The 18,269-nt window shown below is 41.1% G+C and overlaps 1 protein-coding gene across 1 annotated transcript; it reads left to right on the forward strand.

Moving 5' to 3' along the window:
* The first annotated feature begins 96 nt into the window (after window positions 1–96).
* Window positions 97–18,119, forward strand: LOC122718265. The gene is made up of 13 exons (XM_043943144.1): window positions 97–3,185; window positions 7,106–9,862; window positions 9,905–10,567; window positions 10,705–11,659; window positions 11,739–11,907; window positions 11,979–12,174; window positions 12,239–12,733; window positions 12,810–13,044; window positions 13,136–13,304; window positions 13,440–13,554; window positions 13,739–14,057; window positions 14,133–14,343; window positions 14,426–18,119. The coding sequence occupies exons 2-13, from the start codon at window positions 7,139–7,141 to the stop codon at window positions 14,568–14,570; spliced, it is 6,396 nt and encodes a 2,131-aa protein (XP_043799079.1). The 5' UTR covers window positions 97–3,185; window positions 7,106–7,138; the 3' UTR covers window positions 14,571–18,119.
* The last annotated feature ends 150 nt before the right edge of the window (window positions 18,120–18,269 follow it).

The raw sequence follows: 18,269 nt of genomic DNA on the forward strand, positions 1-18,269 counted from the left end.
TGTATTAATTATTATTATCATTATCGCTTCGATTATCCTCGTTATTCGTCATCAACCGTACTCTTATTCTCGACCGATTGAAACGCAAACAAGTTAAATAACGCGAACGAAGGTCAGTAAAACGATTGTACTTTTTTTAAGCGGCTAATTCTAAAATTATCGACGACAGCCATTTTTTTTTTCTTTTTTAGTTGGACCCGTGAAGCATGCTCGAGTACGGCGTCGTTAATGTGTCGTTAATAACTAAAAACCTATTAGGATTTCCCTAGGTAATGCGTTAACAGCACGCGCAATGTACAGAAAATTTAATCCTTACAGGAATGATGCCTGTTCGAAGTGTGTGTACGCTATATTGTTGCGAATATTTTTTTCGACAATCCTATTTGATTTTATGTGTACAAAATAAAACGTACAACTTCAAAGAAGAAATTTGTATGTATAGGTGCATACACTTTGTATATACGTATACAGTACGCACACATGTATCGCGAAGAATCGAAGGAGAAACGAATATCAAAAACCGACCATTGTTGTTATCACGAGTTAGCTATTTTTATGCCTTCCGTTACATCCAATCGTTCTTCCCTTCAAACCTGTGTGAAAATGTATGAAAGTGAAAGAAAGTTCAAAACGAATTATACGAAGTATTTTTTCTTGTTCTTTTTTTTTCTTTTTCTTCTTCGTTTTTTAAAGTCTTCTTGTATTTTGCGACATCTCGTGTTTAGAGAAGATCGATATCGTAGAAACCTGTAATATCGTTTAGAAGTCTGTGATGTGTTAGAATAATCGAGTAGTTGTGTAGATCGTTTAATACAAGGGCGGAACACGTGGAATCGACCAAAAAATACAAGTACTGACGATGATAGAGATCGAGAAAAAAAGAGAGACGATTATTTGCATTTTAAAATTTGAATTAATCAAAATAGTGCGCGATATAATTAGCAATAACAAGGCGCGAAAATAATGTACACGGTGTTACATATACAATCGCGTTAAAACATTCTAAAGGAAATGAGAAGGAAAGAAAAAAAACTAAAAATAGATTGAAATTAATTATATCTATATCTTGTATCATTTTTAAATAGATCATGGATAAAAGATGAACCAACTCTCTATCAAGAGAAGAAAAAAGGGAAAGAAAAAAAATTCGGGAGGTGCGTTTTATTCAGAATAGACCTTGGATTCATTTGCGGTTAAATTGTTTGTTCAAACGTATTATGTAAATAGGCGATGAAACAAAATTATCGTCGTATAAATATTATATACATATATATACACATTCACAAAAACAAACAGATATGTATATATATATATACATATATATATATCTCAAGTCAGAGCGGATATTACAGAAATCAACAGGCAGTGTTTCTGCTGTTTCGCCCCCTTCCTCCCTTCTCTACTCCCCAATTTTTTCCATATTCTGTTACAATATATTCCATTGAATAAAAATAATTATAATATTTGTAAAGCCGCTTCAACTTCATACATAGAACTCGAATCGTTTGATTTTTTTTTTTTTCCAGAAATTGTAGACAGATAAAGATACGAATAGAGAATTCAATTAAAAGATCGGGATGAGTTTTAATTTTAAGATATGAATAAAAGAGAAAGAGAAGAAAAAAGGACAAAATAATCGAGGAGTTAATAGTATAATAAATTTTTTTTTCAAGGCGCAAGATAATCAAGATAATGAGAGCGATGAACGTTTTCAATTTTTTTTTCAAAAATATCGTATCATTATAAATTACGGAAATTTGACTTGATCCCAATAATAAAACAGACTGTACAGGAAATTCTCATGTTATACTACGAACGTTTTGTTTCTATTTTTATCTCTTCTTGAGAAGTTTACGATTTATCGAAGCTTCTCGTTGCTCCTAGCTGTTCCTATCCTATTGCTCTACGATACAAAAACTTTTTTCAATCTCAGCTATACTATATTGTAAATCGATTCAACGACGTCTTTTTTTTAACCTTCTTTATAAAAAACGTTTTATTTTTAATTGAATTAATATCCAAAAAAAAAAAATTTCTCATAAAAGAAAAGTAATCATGCGATCATTAGTAAAGATGATTAGTGCTGGCATCAGCATGCTTCGAATCCTTTCAATTCAACAAATGGAGGTTGGAGAATCAATAATCGAGATCATTTTCTGCGCAAGTTTCTTAGCCACGATGAATTTCCGCTGGATCGAACGAAATGTACACAAAGGAAAAGTCACAACTGGAAAAGAGAAAAATAAAACAAAAATTACGAGGAATAAGATTACGAAAGAAGTTGCAAGGAAGATTCTAGATTTTATCGTCGATAGAAAAACTGTTCGACCAGTTTTCATGAATAATAATCAATATGTAAGAAACTCTATGCTCACAATTACATATATACTTTCCAAAGGAAATTCATGCGAATATTCGAATGAAAATTCGAAAGGAAAGGACTAATTGCGCGTCTCCAATCTCTTCCTCGAAGGAAGGTGGAAATTGATGGAGGAACGAATCGATAGTCCCGGTTGAAGTCGACGACGAGACGAGTGTTTCGCGTCCGTGTTTTGAGGCCATTGCTAGCGAAGGGTGGCCAGAAGAGGAAGAAGGGGGCGGCGGAGAAATAGAGAGGGCGACGTTAAGGGCGGGGGAGGCGGGGGTGGGTGTCGTGTACGCGCATGTTTCTTCTCCGCGAAACGGATCGATGCTGGAAATAGCTCGACCCGCAGGAGAGTACGAGGTGAGTCGGCTTCGCTTTCGGCAGGGCCTTTGCAGCTCTTCACCGCTCGCCGTTTCCTGTTTCACGAATCGTAGGGGGAAACGTAACTCCACATACAGTCTCCACAATCTCTTCTCGTATTCGCGAGCTTCCCTTCGACGGTCACCGATCGATCCGCCGGTTTCCTCGTCGATCTCGTTCTTCCTCTTCCCCCGGACAGTTTCCATCCAACTCTCTCATTTTCTATATTCTTCTTGACGCACAGTCATCTCAATTTTAATCCCAATTTTTTTCTTTCTTTCTTTCTTCTATTTTTTTTTTTTTTTTTCCCTCGTTTCTTCGAGTGTGTGCTTTCGACGATTCATCCATCCATCGCAAGTGAATAAAAAGAGAAAGAGAGAGAGAGAGAGAGAGAATCTCGATCGCGGGATGACTCGAAAAAAATGTGCGTCGTACCGATGTGGCTGAAGAGGCTGAAATCGTAAGTACAAATAAAGTACTGGAGCTAAAACACGGCTTTTTTTTTTTTTTCGAGATTACATAGATAGTGGTTCGCGAACACAAGTGCAAAACGTGGCCGCAATGATACGTCACCTATACGCTTTTATCGTTGCCTCTTGATTGATCCGCCTCGGAAACTACACTTCACTCGCTCTCGTAATAACCGATCCTTTTCAACCATTCGATCCTCCGTATCTACGAGCAGCGAATCGAGACTACGTCTCTTGGCTCGTTTTTTTTCTTCGTTCAAGATTTATCCACACTTTTTCCTTAAAGTTTTTCCAATTGGACGATAAGCAAATCTTCCGATATATAATATGATAATCTTGAACGCTTCGTCCCACCTGTAATCTGTCTGCATTATTATCTAGAATCGATTGAACTATGTCAATAACTATATATGTCATAGTGTTAGAAGTAGCAATGTATAGAGAAAGAAAATCGTCTTACGAAACTCGAAGCATTTTGTTGTCGTAAACTAATATATTTTATAGTGTTGGATGGATCGCGGCTTCGTTCGTAGGTATAGCTGACGCAGCAATGATCGTTGCTAAGACGATAATGAAACTGCTCATTGAGAACTTGGCTTGGTCGATACACACCTAGCTTTCTAGCCTTGGAACGTCTTTAAATATATATATATATATGTACATATATAAGCGGCCTGTTTCGTTATCCTGACATTTGTTCCACGATTCCTTTTCGTTCCCTCTTAAACGAATTCTCCGTTTCAGGCTGGAGTTTCAACGGTGACCGCGTGCTCTGAAAATGGAAATACGATTCGGCATCGAACGATTCAAAGCTACGTTGTTGTAAGAAGTGACAGGTGAAAAGCTGGTCGAGAGTTACAGGATGTTTCAGAAAGTTGAAACTTGAGTTGAAGCATGCATGGTGCTCGTCGAAATAAACACGATAATGATAAACAATGCGAATATCGTTTTTTAATTTAGAAATCTTTTAAATACAAAATAGTTTCCATTCTATCCTTCGATTTTTACGGATTTAGATTTGTCAAGATTTATTTTGACGATATCACCACCATATTTTTCAACACCAATTATCTGAAACATCCTGTACAGCATTATTTGTACCGGTATTACGCGTGCGCTTTCAGAGAGACACTATGGACAAGTGTTCGGGATATTGGAGCAACGCTCTTCGCCGTAACTTTCTCAATTACGTCACGAAATTCGAGCAAAGCTAGAGCCACTCGCTCCGTTGTGTATACGCGCAGATGACGCGATTCGATTGTTTTCCAACATCGTCCAATATTCTTTGGCCGCATCGTCGATTCCGTTTTTTTCTGTGCTATGCTAAATAGAATTCTCGATAGACCGCTGCTTTCTCAATTTGATCTCGTTCAGAATTTCTATTCTTCTGTGTATCCTTTTTTTCTTTCATTTTAAGTGACTATCTTTTTATGTCGTAATTCGCTTGGAATATTTTTGTACAGCGTAGAATATATCGTTGTTTAGAGCATGTACAAAGCTCAAGCATTGGAGCAGCGCGCTACTGGATTTCATATGGGGTTTGGATGTTCTAAATATAAATCGACATGCACGTCATTTTTCTTCTCTATCCAGTTACGCGACCTCGCTTCGCTATTGCCTTAAATTTTTCAATTTGGCAGATCGTTCTTCGTTCTATAGTTAAAGTTTCTGAAAAGAAAAAATATAAAAAAAAAAAGAGTTACGTTTAAAAATCTACTTTCTTAGAATTAAGAAGCGTTCTTTTTTTTTACTAGTAAATAAATAGATGATACCTGTTTGGCAGGTTGGTAATTGATCGGTAACAAGTGTCAATTCCTAAGTGCAGAGCTACGAATCATACGGGTCGATAATCTCTATTTACCTGGTGACGTGTTTCAAGCTAAATTTAATTATCTGGAAAGTAGGAAAGATAGGAATATAACTTATCGTGTCAGGTGTCGCCATCCATATGTTGCTGCGTTCTATCCATATTCCTCTTTTTTGAAGATTAAAATATTAAAAATATATTTGTTAAAAGAAATAAAACTCTCACCTTATTCATTTTATCTTCCATTTCATCGAATCGAGAAAAGAGTGTTTCTCTTTGTGAAATGGTAGAAGTAGAACAGTGGACGTATATAGGTTAGATCGTCGAGGACTCGATCGATTTCTCGCCCATTATCGATTACAGTTTCCTAGCGTGGTTACGAGTGTACCGGTGACGATATCGATTTTAGATGGAGAGAATTGCGATAGTCGTCGAGTTTGTTAGCACGCCAATCACGATACGACTATCCTGCGATAAATCTGAAGCACGTGCTCTCTCCTTTTCCTTCAATTTTATCGACGAAAATTTCTATTTCGTACTTCTTATTCTGTCGATTCCCTTTCTTATTTCGTTGATTCATTTTAATTTAAAGATTCCCGAGAAAAATTTAATCTGAAAAAATTTCGATTATTTATTTCGATTAATTATTCGAACAGTTGTTTCTATCTCTTCGAAAGCATAATCCAACTATATCGATAGACGATATTGTTATTCCAGAGAGGTTTATACAGGTTTCGATCAGGTTGGTATTAATTAAATTCTCCATTCATAGCCGATTAACGCGTTAAATTATGCTCGTTATAAAACTTTAAGCTTCTTATCAACGATACGGCTCACGACATATAAATCGAAAAGAAACGTTTGTACGTTGCACAAATTTTTTAACAAATTTCATTTTTCAACCAAATAAACCGCGCATAAAATTCATCTTCGTATATATATATCCTTTACACATCCATCTGCAAAAAAAAAGCGATAACATCAACTCATATACCTTTCTCTTTATACTTTTCGATATTATTAAAAAAAAAAAAAAAAAGCGAGACGTTTCGTAGATGGTCCATCCTGGTAGATCGAATCCTGACCTACAAACCGTCGAGCCAAATTGATGAAATATTAGATAAGAAAGAAAAGAGAGTGCTGCTATTTTCTCATTGATTCGGAGCAGTATCGTGGAAGGCCAATAGGAAGGGCAAAATGGTCACGGGTACGTTACTGCGATCGATCGAGTTATTCTGGCAACGATCCCATAACGCATACACACAACCATCTAAAGCGAATATTACAGTATCGGCTCGTGAAAAAAAGTTCCAGATCACTATCCCATTGCCATTGCGTGAAACGAAACGATCCGCGACGTTCGATTCGCGATTATCCTTCCCTGTGATTGGTTCGAGGAACGATTCTCTCGCTTCGAGATATATCGACTCTCAGAAATATGGCGGGGCGCGTGTTCAATGGCGCGTGTTTCGCGGCGTGCACTCGTTAAAAAAAGGATCGGACGAATTTAGCACGGCGGTTATAAAGAGCGACCGACTAAGAACAGATCGGTAGTGTGCAACAAGTATTCGAGAATTCGAGCATGACAGTGTCGTGGATGGTGTTGTTTCGTTCGCGGGTGCACCCATATTACCGATATCGCACGTTCAGCTTTCGTTCCACGTTCTCTTAGATCGATCGATGTTAAAGATTGTACAAAGTGTGTGTAATACCCTTCATGCCTGTGAACTACTGCACGTAGAAACCTGCATTAACCAATTACCGTTAGTTGACTTGACTTGTTCCCGAATTGTTCGATCAACGTGCAATAATTGAAATTAGTGGAATACGAAATAGATTCAGATAGAGTGATGCTTTCTCTTCGTATCCTTTCCTCGTACAAATAAACGTATCTTTTTTTAACGCTTATATTCGGCAACAACGTAACTCCCGCCATTTCGACGACTCTGAGCGCCTTTATTTTCGTAAAGACAAGAAGGAAAGAAATAATAAAAAAGAAAATGTGATTCCCGGTTGTCAACATAAGCGTTAAACTCGACACGTGTTCCTCGACGAAGACGCGGAAGACGAGGTTGAACTGACGCGAGAAACGATTGATTTCAGAAGCCTCGCTTGTTCCACGGTAGGTCTTAGAGGATGCACAAGCTAGCCAAGGGCCTGAAGAAGAAGAAAAAGCAGAAGAAGGGTAAGAAGGGAGCGGAGGAGGACGAGTTCGACCCGGAGGAGCTCGAGCGTTATAGGCGCGAGCGGGCGGAGGCCCAGCAGAAAGCCGAGGATTCCGGCGAGCAGGCCAGCAACGCTTCCTCCGACGAGTGGAAGAAGTTCGAGGCGTTGACCGCCGGCGTCGACTCGATCCTCAAGAAGACACAGGGCGATCTCGACCGCATCAAGTCGACCTCGTTCTTCCAACGGAAGCCCCCCCTAGACGAGGAGAGGAGGAAGGAGGGGGAGGAGGGGGAGGAGGCGGAGAAGGAAGAGGATCACCCCGGCAAGAAGAAGTCTTCCTCCTCGAAGAAGTGGGTGGGCTTCGACGAGGAGGGGAATCCTATCGAGGGGGAACCCCCCGACGGGAAGAAGAAGAGGAGGGAGGAGGGACCGCTGGTGAACGAGGACGGTTTCGTAGACGTCCCGGACGACGAGGATGGCCACGAGGACTCGGCCGACGAGGACATCTTCGACACGACTTACGTCGACGTCCTCCAGAACATCGACGTCCAACTAGCTTACATCCCGGACAGCCCCGTCGAGGAGGAGACCGGAGACGACCCGTTCGACACCACAAACGCGGACAAGGTTCTTAAAACGGTCGACAAGAAGGGGAACAAATTGGTCAGCCTAGGGAACGCGGTCGAGGTACTCTCGGGAAGGATCGATTACGTGAGCTCGTGCAAGATCTCGAGGGGCAGACGACCCAGGCTCCAGCAAGACTTGTTGTTGGACGACTTCGACGAGGAGGCCGGGAAGCAGCCCACGGCGGTGGACAGCGGTGAACCGGCGCCCCCCCTCGTCGCTGAACCGGTCCAAGCGGAGAGGACTTTGCTCGACGACGACAACGATCTCCCCATAAATATCCCCATAGATCTCGCCAAACTTCCCCCAACCGTACTCCCGACACAGGCGAGTCCAGCCGTCGGGGAGGGCAAGTCGGACGGCCCCCTCGACATCTCCGAGTTCGAGGTTTTGAAGGAGAAGACGATATTGGAGGAGATACCCGACTTGGACGACGCCGAGTTCGAATTGCACAGTTGCGCGGCCCCCGATGAGGAGCCGGTGCGCCTCGAGGAGGCGGAGGACCCGTTCGGCGCCAAGGAGCCGGAGATCGTGAACTATCAATCCGAGATAATAGAGGCGAGCTTCGAGGCGGCCACCTTCGTCGACGAGGAGGACCCGTTCGACACCACGTTCGCCGACAACATCCTACCCGGTAAAACGGAATTGAAGTTCATCGAGAGAGAATTGGAGGAGCTGCCCGTGTCCGAGGTTACCATATCGTTGACCGACCCGGCGGGGTTGAACCGGGACTACGAGACAGGTTTGTTGAAGGAGGTCGAGAGGGCAGTCACGAGCGACAAGAGGGATCTCTTAGGCGGGTCGACGACCGACTTGAGCCAGCTCGCGGACGAGCCCATTGCGCCGCTCGAGGACATTTCGAGTTACGTGGATCCGTTCGACACATCGTCCGTGAAAGAGATACCGCCCGGTAAAACAGAGTTGAAGTTCCTCGAGAAGGAGTTGCTCGGCGAGAAGCAGGAGGAGAGTTGCCTGGACGACGAGGACTTCGATCCGAGGAAGGGAGAGCAACAGCGTCCCTTTGAAACCGTCGATTTTCAAGGAGAGGGAAAGCAGGAGGAGGAGGAAGAGGAGGAGGGGAAGGAGAGCGAGATCGGGATCGTCGATCGAAGATCGTCGCGGCCCGAGGTGCTCGAATTGGGTATATCGAAAGCGGTCGCGTTCGAATTGCCGACACCGTCCAAACGGCCCGATCTGCTCGCGACCACCGAGGAGGAGAAAGCGTTGCCTTCTAAGCCGCTCACTCCCTATTACACGCAAAAATCGATCGAGGATTACCTGCCTGGCGAGGAGGAACAGGAGGAGGAGGCGGCCGATGTAGATCCGTTCGACACGAGCTTCGTAGCCAAGGTAGCGCCAGGTAAGACCGAGCTCAAGTTGATCGAATCGGAATTGTTGAGGCAACAAGATCATTCGCCGTCTACGAGGCTGCCTCACAGCTTGAGCGACCACGAGTTCGATCCGCGTGCCGAGGGAGAACCTGTCAGAAGGCAGAGCGATTTCACGATAAGGCCGAACGATCTCAGGATAAATGAATTGCAAAATTCGGTGTTGAGGAAGTTTGACGAGGTGAATAAGAGAGGGGAATTGGTGGAAAAGAGGCAGGAGAGTCTGTTGGACGAGAGGATCGAGGTGGACGCGAAGCCTCTCACGCCCAGGATCGAGACGAGGACCATCGAGGAGGACGAGGAGATCTCCTACCAGGATCCATTCGACACCTCGATCGCAACGAATATACTTCCCGGCAAGGCGGAGCTGAAGATTCTCGAGACCGAGTTGGAACAGATCCCTGCCGAGATACCCGTCGCTCGCCCCGTTCCGATCGCTCTCACGGCCGTGATCAACACAACGGTTATTCCAGAAGTCGATCCCGACTTCGATCCCAGAGCGGAGGAGAGGAAGGATTTCTTGTGCATCGACGACCAAGATCCCGGTGCGAAGGTGTTGACCCCTTTGCAGAACGAGAGCTTTCCTTTGGGGGAGGACGTGGATCCGTTCGACACGAGTTTCGCAAGTCTGGGGCCGGGCAAGACCGAGCTCAAACTACTCGAGTCCGAATTAATGGAAAAATAAGACGCTCTACACATATATTAATAATCTTTACCTTCTTCTTTCTCTTCTTTCTCTTCCTTTAAACGACACTTCCGTTTCATCTTCACTCACGGTTATAACGCTCGATTCAACATGGATTCGAAAGGAGGGAATCCTTTTTTGATGGACGATTACGATGGGATCAAGTCGAACGACAATATGGCGGGCCAGGCGTCCAATCCGTTCCTTCAAGATTTCGGCGACGCTTCAGCGACATCTGGCGGCGGGGAGAATCCGTTTCTGAATTTCGGCGGAGACCAATCGTATCACCAATCGTCGGCACCAATCACCGTCGACTCGACGAATCCCTTCGCCTCGTTCGCCGCTGACACCAGCGCGCCTAGCACCGGCTTCGAGGCGACGACCACCGACGCCACCACGGCCAATATATTCTCAACCGAGGCGAAAAACATATTCGTGACGAGCGGCGACGAGTCGAATCTGTTCGACGCCCCGCTCTCCTCCCATTCGTCGGAGGAGTTCTTCGGCCAGACGGCGCCACCACCGTCACCGGCTACCGTGCAGCAACCGGCCCAGCAGCCGAAGAACGCGAGAGCGGCGCCCTCTAGGCCCCCTCCCCCCAGGCCACAACCTCCTGCACCTCCCAAGAACACCAAAGACTTGATCCTGTCCGTGACCGGTGCGATGGATGCTACTTCGAATCATCTTCTGGATCGACTACAAGTTTGTATACATATATATACATATATACATGTACAACACATATATACCTAATATATATGATATATATACATAAGTAAATGAATCTCTCCTTTTCTCATTCCTCAGTCAATCTTGTCAATCCTCTTCACTTATTATAGGCAACCAGAACGCCCAGCCCAACTTTGATGCACTCTCCGTCTCCGACACCGGAACACAGTTTCGCAGATTTCTTGGACGTCGACTCGAACGTTCCCGACTTGATGTCCGACGACAACAGCAAAGCGGTCGAGCCACCGAAGAATCGGGACATATTGGATTTGTTCGACGCCCCCAACACGGACACGACAACTACGACCATATTCTCCTCTTCTACGATCACCGAGGACAGTTCGGGAACAGGGGTGACTCTGATCGGCGCCACGACCCAGGACAATCCATTCGTCAGTATCACGGAGCAGCAAGCGTCTCCTGTTCAACAGGCGGATGAGTTTCAGGAAACGGTGTCCGTGGCCAGCGAGAAGAGACCCTCGGTCTCGTCCACGACGGGTGCCGTGGGAAGCGATACCGAGAGGGCCGGTGTCGACATGGATCTCACCGGGGAAACGTTGCGATCATCGAGCACGGGTAACGAATTATTCTCGACCACCGAACAATTGTCCACGTCCGTGACCGAGTCCACGTTCTTCTCCGTCGCGGACACGACTCCTTCTGCCCCGTTTGGAACCACGGACACCGTGATCGCGCCATTTTCTACGCCCATGCAAATGTCCGCCGCGCAATCCCTGTTCACGACCTCGGAGATCAGCGTGCCATCTAGCGGACCTTTCGCTTCCGACTTGCTCGGCGACTTCGGTGAGCCTACCGATACCGGTGGCGCGAGGTCGACCAGCCCGATCCCTGGCGCCGAATTCCCTACCAGCGAGGCGTACAAGCCAGAAGAACAGTTGGACAATCTCGCAGCTACCACGCAGAAAACAGCAGAGAGCGGTGGGGATGCTTTCGATATTTTTGCCTCGAAGTTTGACAAGGCTGCGGAACAGGAAACCAACGCGGGAGATCCTTTCCTGGATGCTTTCGGCGGTGGGCCGACCGCCATGGATACGTCCAGCGATGGTAAACCAATTTTTTTGTTATTTATCAATTTTTCTTCAAAGAGTAAAAATTATATTGTTTTATATATATGTATATTTAGTTTGGGGCGATTCCTCTGCAACGGGGTCAGAGACAGCAGTGACAGGATTCGGGGAAAGCGACGGGTTCGATTCGTTCTTGAGCATGACCGCACCTCCACCAGAACCGACTGTAAAGAGAACCGAGTCTGTAGATTCGGATGCGGGACCAGATTTCAGCGTGTTCATCAAGTAAGAATTATTATTTTAAATTTTGTTCTTGTAAATTGTATATTGATCGGTCCTTGTTCCCTCTTCAAAAGACCGAAAGAAGGTGATCAATCTGGAATCGAAGGTGGAGCTGTTCCTGTGCTGGCACCACCACCGAAGAGTCCTCAAAATACCGCCTACGTCGATACCTCGCCACGTTTCAACCCCTTCGACAAATCTGGATCTGCGCAAGACGCCATTCCTACCACTGAAACTGTTCAACCTGAAATCACTAGGACAGATTCTCAGGTACTATTCGTACATGATTTATTTTGAGATGAACGTTATATTTTTACCTCTGTCCGGATTTCAGGAAACTCCTCCGACACCTCTGTTCGACGAGGATGTTAGCCAACCTCTGGAAGACTTCCCGAGGGTAACGTACACTGGTGATGGTTGGGATATGCATCTACGCCAGCCTAACAAAAAAAAGATAACTGGTCAACGATTCTGGAAGAAAATTTTCGTCAAGTTGGTTTATCAAGGCGACAATCCTGTCCTCCAGTTGTTCAACAGCAGAGAGGATAAGGATCCCTTCCAAGAATTGCCCCTAGTTCCTTCTTATTCAGTTTCTGATATCGGAGCGCAACAGTTTGATCAGTATGGAAAAATATTTACGGTGAAGCTGCAATACATTTTCTACAAGGAACGACCCGGAGTACGGCCTGGTCAGGTAACCAAAGCGGAAAGATTAACGAATAAGCTCAGTCAATTTGCCGCGTACGCCATTCAAGGTGATTATCAGGGGGTTAAGGAATTTGGAAGCGACTTGAAGAAACTTGGTCTTCCTGTGGAACATGCGCCACAGGTGACGTTTCTGCATGTAAAATATAGAGCATAAAATTGTGTGTCCAAAATTAATGAATTTTTTTTTTTCCGTATAGATTTCCGAGCTGTTCAAACTTGGCTCCCAATGCTACGAGGACATGAAACAGTTCTCTTGCGCGATCGAGGAAGCTCTGTTCAGATTACCTGCTCATCGAGATCGAGCGCTTAATTATAAGATGGAGGATGTGCAAATAACAGTTGTAGATGAACTATACGTGGAACAGAACGCGCAAGGTCAAGTTGAAAAACAGATAGCTCGTGTTCGATTGTTCTTCTTGGGCTTCCTTTCTGGTAAAACTTTGTCAAATTCTTGGAATCATTTTATCGTACCTATGGATTATCATCGAAACAATTTACTAATTTATAATTTTGATTATATCAGGAATGCCCGATGTAGAGTTGGGAATAAATGACATGTGGCGTCAGGGGAAAGAAGTAGTAGGTAGACACGATATAATTCCAGTGGTAACCGAGGAATGGATCCGCCTTGAAAACGTCGAATTCCACTCTTGCGTTCAACAGGACGAGTATGAAAAATCTAGAATCATAAAGTACGTATCTTAAGGTATATTATATTGTCTTAATTAATCTTTTACAAGATAATACATATTTTCACAAATGATAACTACAACGATACTAACGAAAGACTGCATTGCGTCTCTAACACGTGACTAACACTTTTGAAGGTTCAAGCCACCAGATGCATGTTATATCGAACTTATGAGATTTCGAGTAAGGCCTCCTAAAAACAGAGAGCTTCCTCTTCAACTTAAAGCTGTAATGTGCATTACCGGTAATAAGGTAATGTCACTTTTCATTCACAAAAAAAAAAAGAAAAAAAAAAACATACATATTCCAACTGTATAAGAACCCAACATCATTGCACTTGTATTCTATGAATCAATATCCGCTTTTGCTTTGATAGTGTCACGGCCTCGCTTCAATACTCACACGCTCTGACCCTGTTCTTTATTTTAATTAATAGGTAGAATTGAGAGCCGATATTCTCGTGCCAGGTTTCGCGTCGAGAAAACTGGGCCAAGTACCTTGTGAAGATGTGATGGTCCGTTTCCCGATTCCAGAGTGTTGGATATATTTGTTCAGGGTGGAAAAACACTTCAGATACGGATCTGTAAAATCAGCCCATAGAAGAACGGGAAAGATCAAGGGTATCGAAAGATTTCTTGGCGCGGTCGATAACCTAGAACCTCAGCTGATGGAGGTAACATCGGGACAGGCAAAGTACGAACATCAACATCGTGCCATTGTGTGGAGAATGCCCAGGTTACCGAAAGAAGGCCAAGGTACAAGCATTATTTTAAATTCTTAAAATATTTTTAAAGTTATTCTCGAACATCATCGATAATATATATTCTCAGGAGCGTACACGACTCACCAACTGATATGTAGAATGGCCCTAACCTCTTACGATCAGATCCCTGAGAACTTGGCCGAATACTGTTACGTAGAATTTACTATGCCTGCTACCCAAGTATCTCATACGACGGCAAGGAGCGTTAGCTTCCAGAATCACGACAGTGATAATCCACCGGAGAAGTATGTTAAGAATTTGTCTCGACACGAGTACAGGTACAGATCTTGTAACGATACCTTAAGCATGCATTATCTGAGACAAGGGATTTTTACAATTTTTTCATTATTTGTCGATTAGAGTTGGAATCGAACACACGCAAGGCGAAGGACCAGGAGCATACGTATCAGCGACTTACACAAGAAAAATTCCTGAAACGACGCCTGAAACTCAAGGCGAAGCGTCGGATGCTGGCGCGGAATCTGACTCAGATTCTTCCGATTAATTTCAAATCGGTGGTAACCATGTAAGGTAACCTGTAACACGTACGAAATTTAAGAAGAATTACTTGTTAATGATAATAAGATGTATACAGAAGCAGAACGATGCCTGTGACTGGACGCGTGGCGTTTTACGAGTCGCAGCGTAAGTCGAATGGATAATTTCTATGCGATCAAGCACAACGCGTTATAAGGTTAATCGCGTGTAACCTTATAGGAAACGAAGATATATAAGTATTGATAGTTCCGAACGCACATCAGTATTAAACAGTCAGAATAAATCGTTCGTGTTGGTGTTTACTTCAAATTTTTTGGATGGCTACGACCCGCGAAACGCCTGGCGTCACTGCGTGTTCATGTAACGCATAGCAGTTAAATGAAATGTACGTATGAAATGAAGTAATTTGTAAGGGAGGACAATACCGATTTTACGTTCAGTTTAGCTTGCTAAGTAGTAATACGCACTCGCGGTGAAGAGCTTTGCCTTGCTCAAGTTGCGCGTTTCAAAGACGAATCAACGATTTTTAGCTATTTTAAAATTCAGTAAACACTCACTTGTTACGCATTACATTATATTACATTGTTTAATTCTATAGTTTCGTCAAATAAGAATTACTTATGTATAAATATTTGTTCATTTTATATTAATTATATTATCTTATCTTCTTTTGAATTCCATCATCAATGTATTTAAAATGTTTAATTCGTTTGATGACTGTCGTATCAACACGATGATCAGAGGACAATAGTTGTTAATTAAGAAAGTCGTTATAATTCGGAGAAACGTGCAGCGCATATCTTATCGTTTAAGCTTGCAGATGATCTATATCAAATGTTATCTAGTCGTTTCCAAAAAATGTAGTTTATCCTGAATAATCGTCGGTTATTAGAAATGTAAGTAAATAATAATAATGAAATAGGTATCGAGAATTTTGCTAAGCAAAGAGCGAACATATAATTTGTATAATATTAATGCGAGCATGGGAGACTGCAATTAATCTAGTTTTTAATAATATTTTGTTCTTGTGCGTGATTAAAGGTGCAAGAATATGTTCAAACGCTTTGCGATTCGATATATTATAACGTGTCATAGATATAAGTTTTCGTTTCATTTTCTTTTATTTAAAAAAAAAAAAAATGACCGTTGGTATTAACGGTAGCTAATTGAAATATGTATCCCGCGTAAGGCTAGGTGAAAAAATCTATTTATCTATAGATAAGATAAATGGTGCGAGATCTTATTAATAATAACTTTACTTACTTAAGGAAAACAAAAATCTAGTCACGTAAGTTTCCGTTGAGATTTTTTCAATTTTTCGTTAGAAATTTTTCATCCTGCAAAGGAGATCAGAAGAGTCTATTCTAGTCCTTAGCTTGTAAGAAGCTCGTATGACATATCAGGTGTTGATTCACTAGTCATACGTTATGCTAAGTCTATTTAGGTTAGCAATTAACCGATAATGCTAATCGATTTAATGACGTATAGAAAAATGTCAACCGACATGCCAAGTAAGATATAAACAGTTAGAGCTATTAATTAATATCGTCAGTTATAGATTGTCACTCTGATCCGTGTCAATGCGAATATCTTCGTTAAATTATTTTCCTGTATCCAATGAAGCACATCAGACAATACTGCTTAACTGTGCCAGCCAATACATCCCATAAGATGAAAATATTATGTGTAATATATTAATTCACAAGACTGCATTGCGTTCTTTGAAACAGTGCAAAGCTTTTCCACTTGCGGCGTGACGGTCTGTTTGCGTTGGTACATTAAATGGATCCTGAGAGGATTTTTTTCGCGAAAAATTCGACTCGGGACATGACGTTTCCAGCTCGTGATCTCAACTGTGTGTAATATTGCACATTTGTGCAATATCCAAGATGGCGTTTGTGTATCTAAAGGGAAAGATTTATTTAAACACGATGCATGTATAGAAATCTTAGAAAAGATATTTAAATTAGAGGTTATGCGTGTGGCAAGCCTATCGATGTTTGACAAGTATGACTGAAAATGAACGAATGGATGAAAGCAAGAGAAAGCATTGAATTTTTCATCCCTGCAAAGAGGTCTCAACTTAAATTTTGGAGATAATAACTAAATCATTTTATTTTCTTTATATTTATTAATTTATTTGTTAAAAAAAATATTCAATTTTATATTCTATTATATTAAATCGATAAAAAATAATTCATCAATCGTAATTATAATTAATATATATTCGAAGAATATTTGAGTTCAAGTCAAAACAATAATTATTAAAGAATTTTGAAAATGCGAATCCTGTTGTTGATCCAGATATATTAATGCGTCGATAAAGTAGACCTCTATTGAATATATACCATTTGTTGCTGCTACGAAAAATATCACGTCAAATTTATTCCTTTACGTACATATAATTATTAAACTATGTAGGTATTAGATATAATCATGTTAACTTGAATCTGTAATGATTAATTGTAAAGAAAAAAAATTAGTAGTGTCGTTGTTGTTCTTACAATTAATATTAAACAAACAAACATAAAACAAAATGTTCTGTACAGGTAAAGAGTCTGTAAAGATACAATTAATTTAATCGTATTCAGATCAATATTAAATATCATTTAGGAAAAACGTCCGTTGTGGTAAGAAACGAGCAATGAAGGAACAAAAACCCCTTAAAATGCATTTTTTCCTCTTCGCATTTTCAGCTATCATAACAGGTTGATCGAATTTTGTCTATGAAAATTTTTATCAAACGTTAAAAAGTAAATTTTTTACAAGACGTGTTAAGAACTAAAAATTTTTTGATATATTTTAGTTAAAGTGCTAAAAGTTGTTATTTGACAACAAAATTTAACTATTTTAACCTCTTTATTAAGTGCAATAACCTAATAAATGTCAACGAAAATCAATAATGAAAACGATGGTGATGATTTAAAAAAGTAATGCATTTTAAATATGTCAGAAAAACAATGACACAATTGTTTTAGTTCTTTATTGATATTTATAAATATGCAATTTATTAAATTTAATTAATATTTTAGATTTTCTTAATGCTTAGTAATATGTGCACGAAATTTGATCTCGAAAAGCACGTAAGACGAGTAGAAAAAAAAATATATTTCGTTTTAATTATTACAAATAATTTCTAATGGCATTGAGTACAGAAAAAAAAAGATTGAGAGTGTCAAAACATTCCCAAAAATATCGAAATAGAGTACCTCTAATCTTCGATCTGTAATTTATAAATATATAAATATACATATATAAATATATAATACAGAAACACATGTATGTAATGTCGTAATGTGTAATTATACGTGTATGTATGATCTGTAATTGTGATTGAATAGTAATTAATTATAATGTATGACAAACAACTTCAACAGACAAAAAAAGACGATCAAAGAAAGTAAACTACTCTTTGATACATGTATTATAATTTCGCAAACAAGGAACGAGAAAATGACAATTTTCGAAGAAATAGAGGCAAGTGTAATACTGTTAGCTAATGGTATTATTGATAAATTCTATGTATCAATAAATAATATAACATTGTTTAAAGGATGAAATTGGATTAATGATAAATCAATTATTTGAAAAACATCACAAGATTTTAATATTATCGAAACAAAATTATATTAATAATAGTATTATTTCATACTTTTTTCTTTTAGCTCGGTAAAGTATAAATTTTTGTATCAGATTTTTATTGCTA

The sequence above is a fragment of the Apis laboriosa genome, unplaced genomic scaffold (assembly GCF_014066325.1).
Source record: "Apis laboriosa isolate Shangri-la unplaced genomic scaffold, ASM1406632v1 scaffold5_cov152, whole genome shotgun sequence".
In the NCBI taxonomy this organism is placed as follows: domain Eukaryota; kingdom Metazoa; phylum Arthropoda; class Insecta; order Hymenoptera; family Apidae; genus Apis; species Apis laboriosa.

Bases quoted from the DNA above. Each gene is read 5' to 3' on its own strand.
- LOC122718265 (XM_043943144.1), top strand. From the start codon at position 7,139: ATGCACAAGCTAGCCAAGGGCCTGAAGAAGAAGAAAAAGCAGAAGAAG. The intron at 10,568-10,704 runs GTTTGTATACAT...CACTTATTATAG, and splicing joins ATCTTCTGGATCGACTACAA to GCAACCAGAACGCCCAGCCC. The intron at 12,734-12,809 runs GTGACGTTTCTG...TTTTCCGTATAG, and splicing joins CTGTGGAACATGCGCCACAG to ATTTCCGAGCTGTTCAAACT.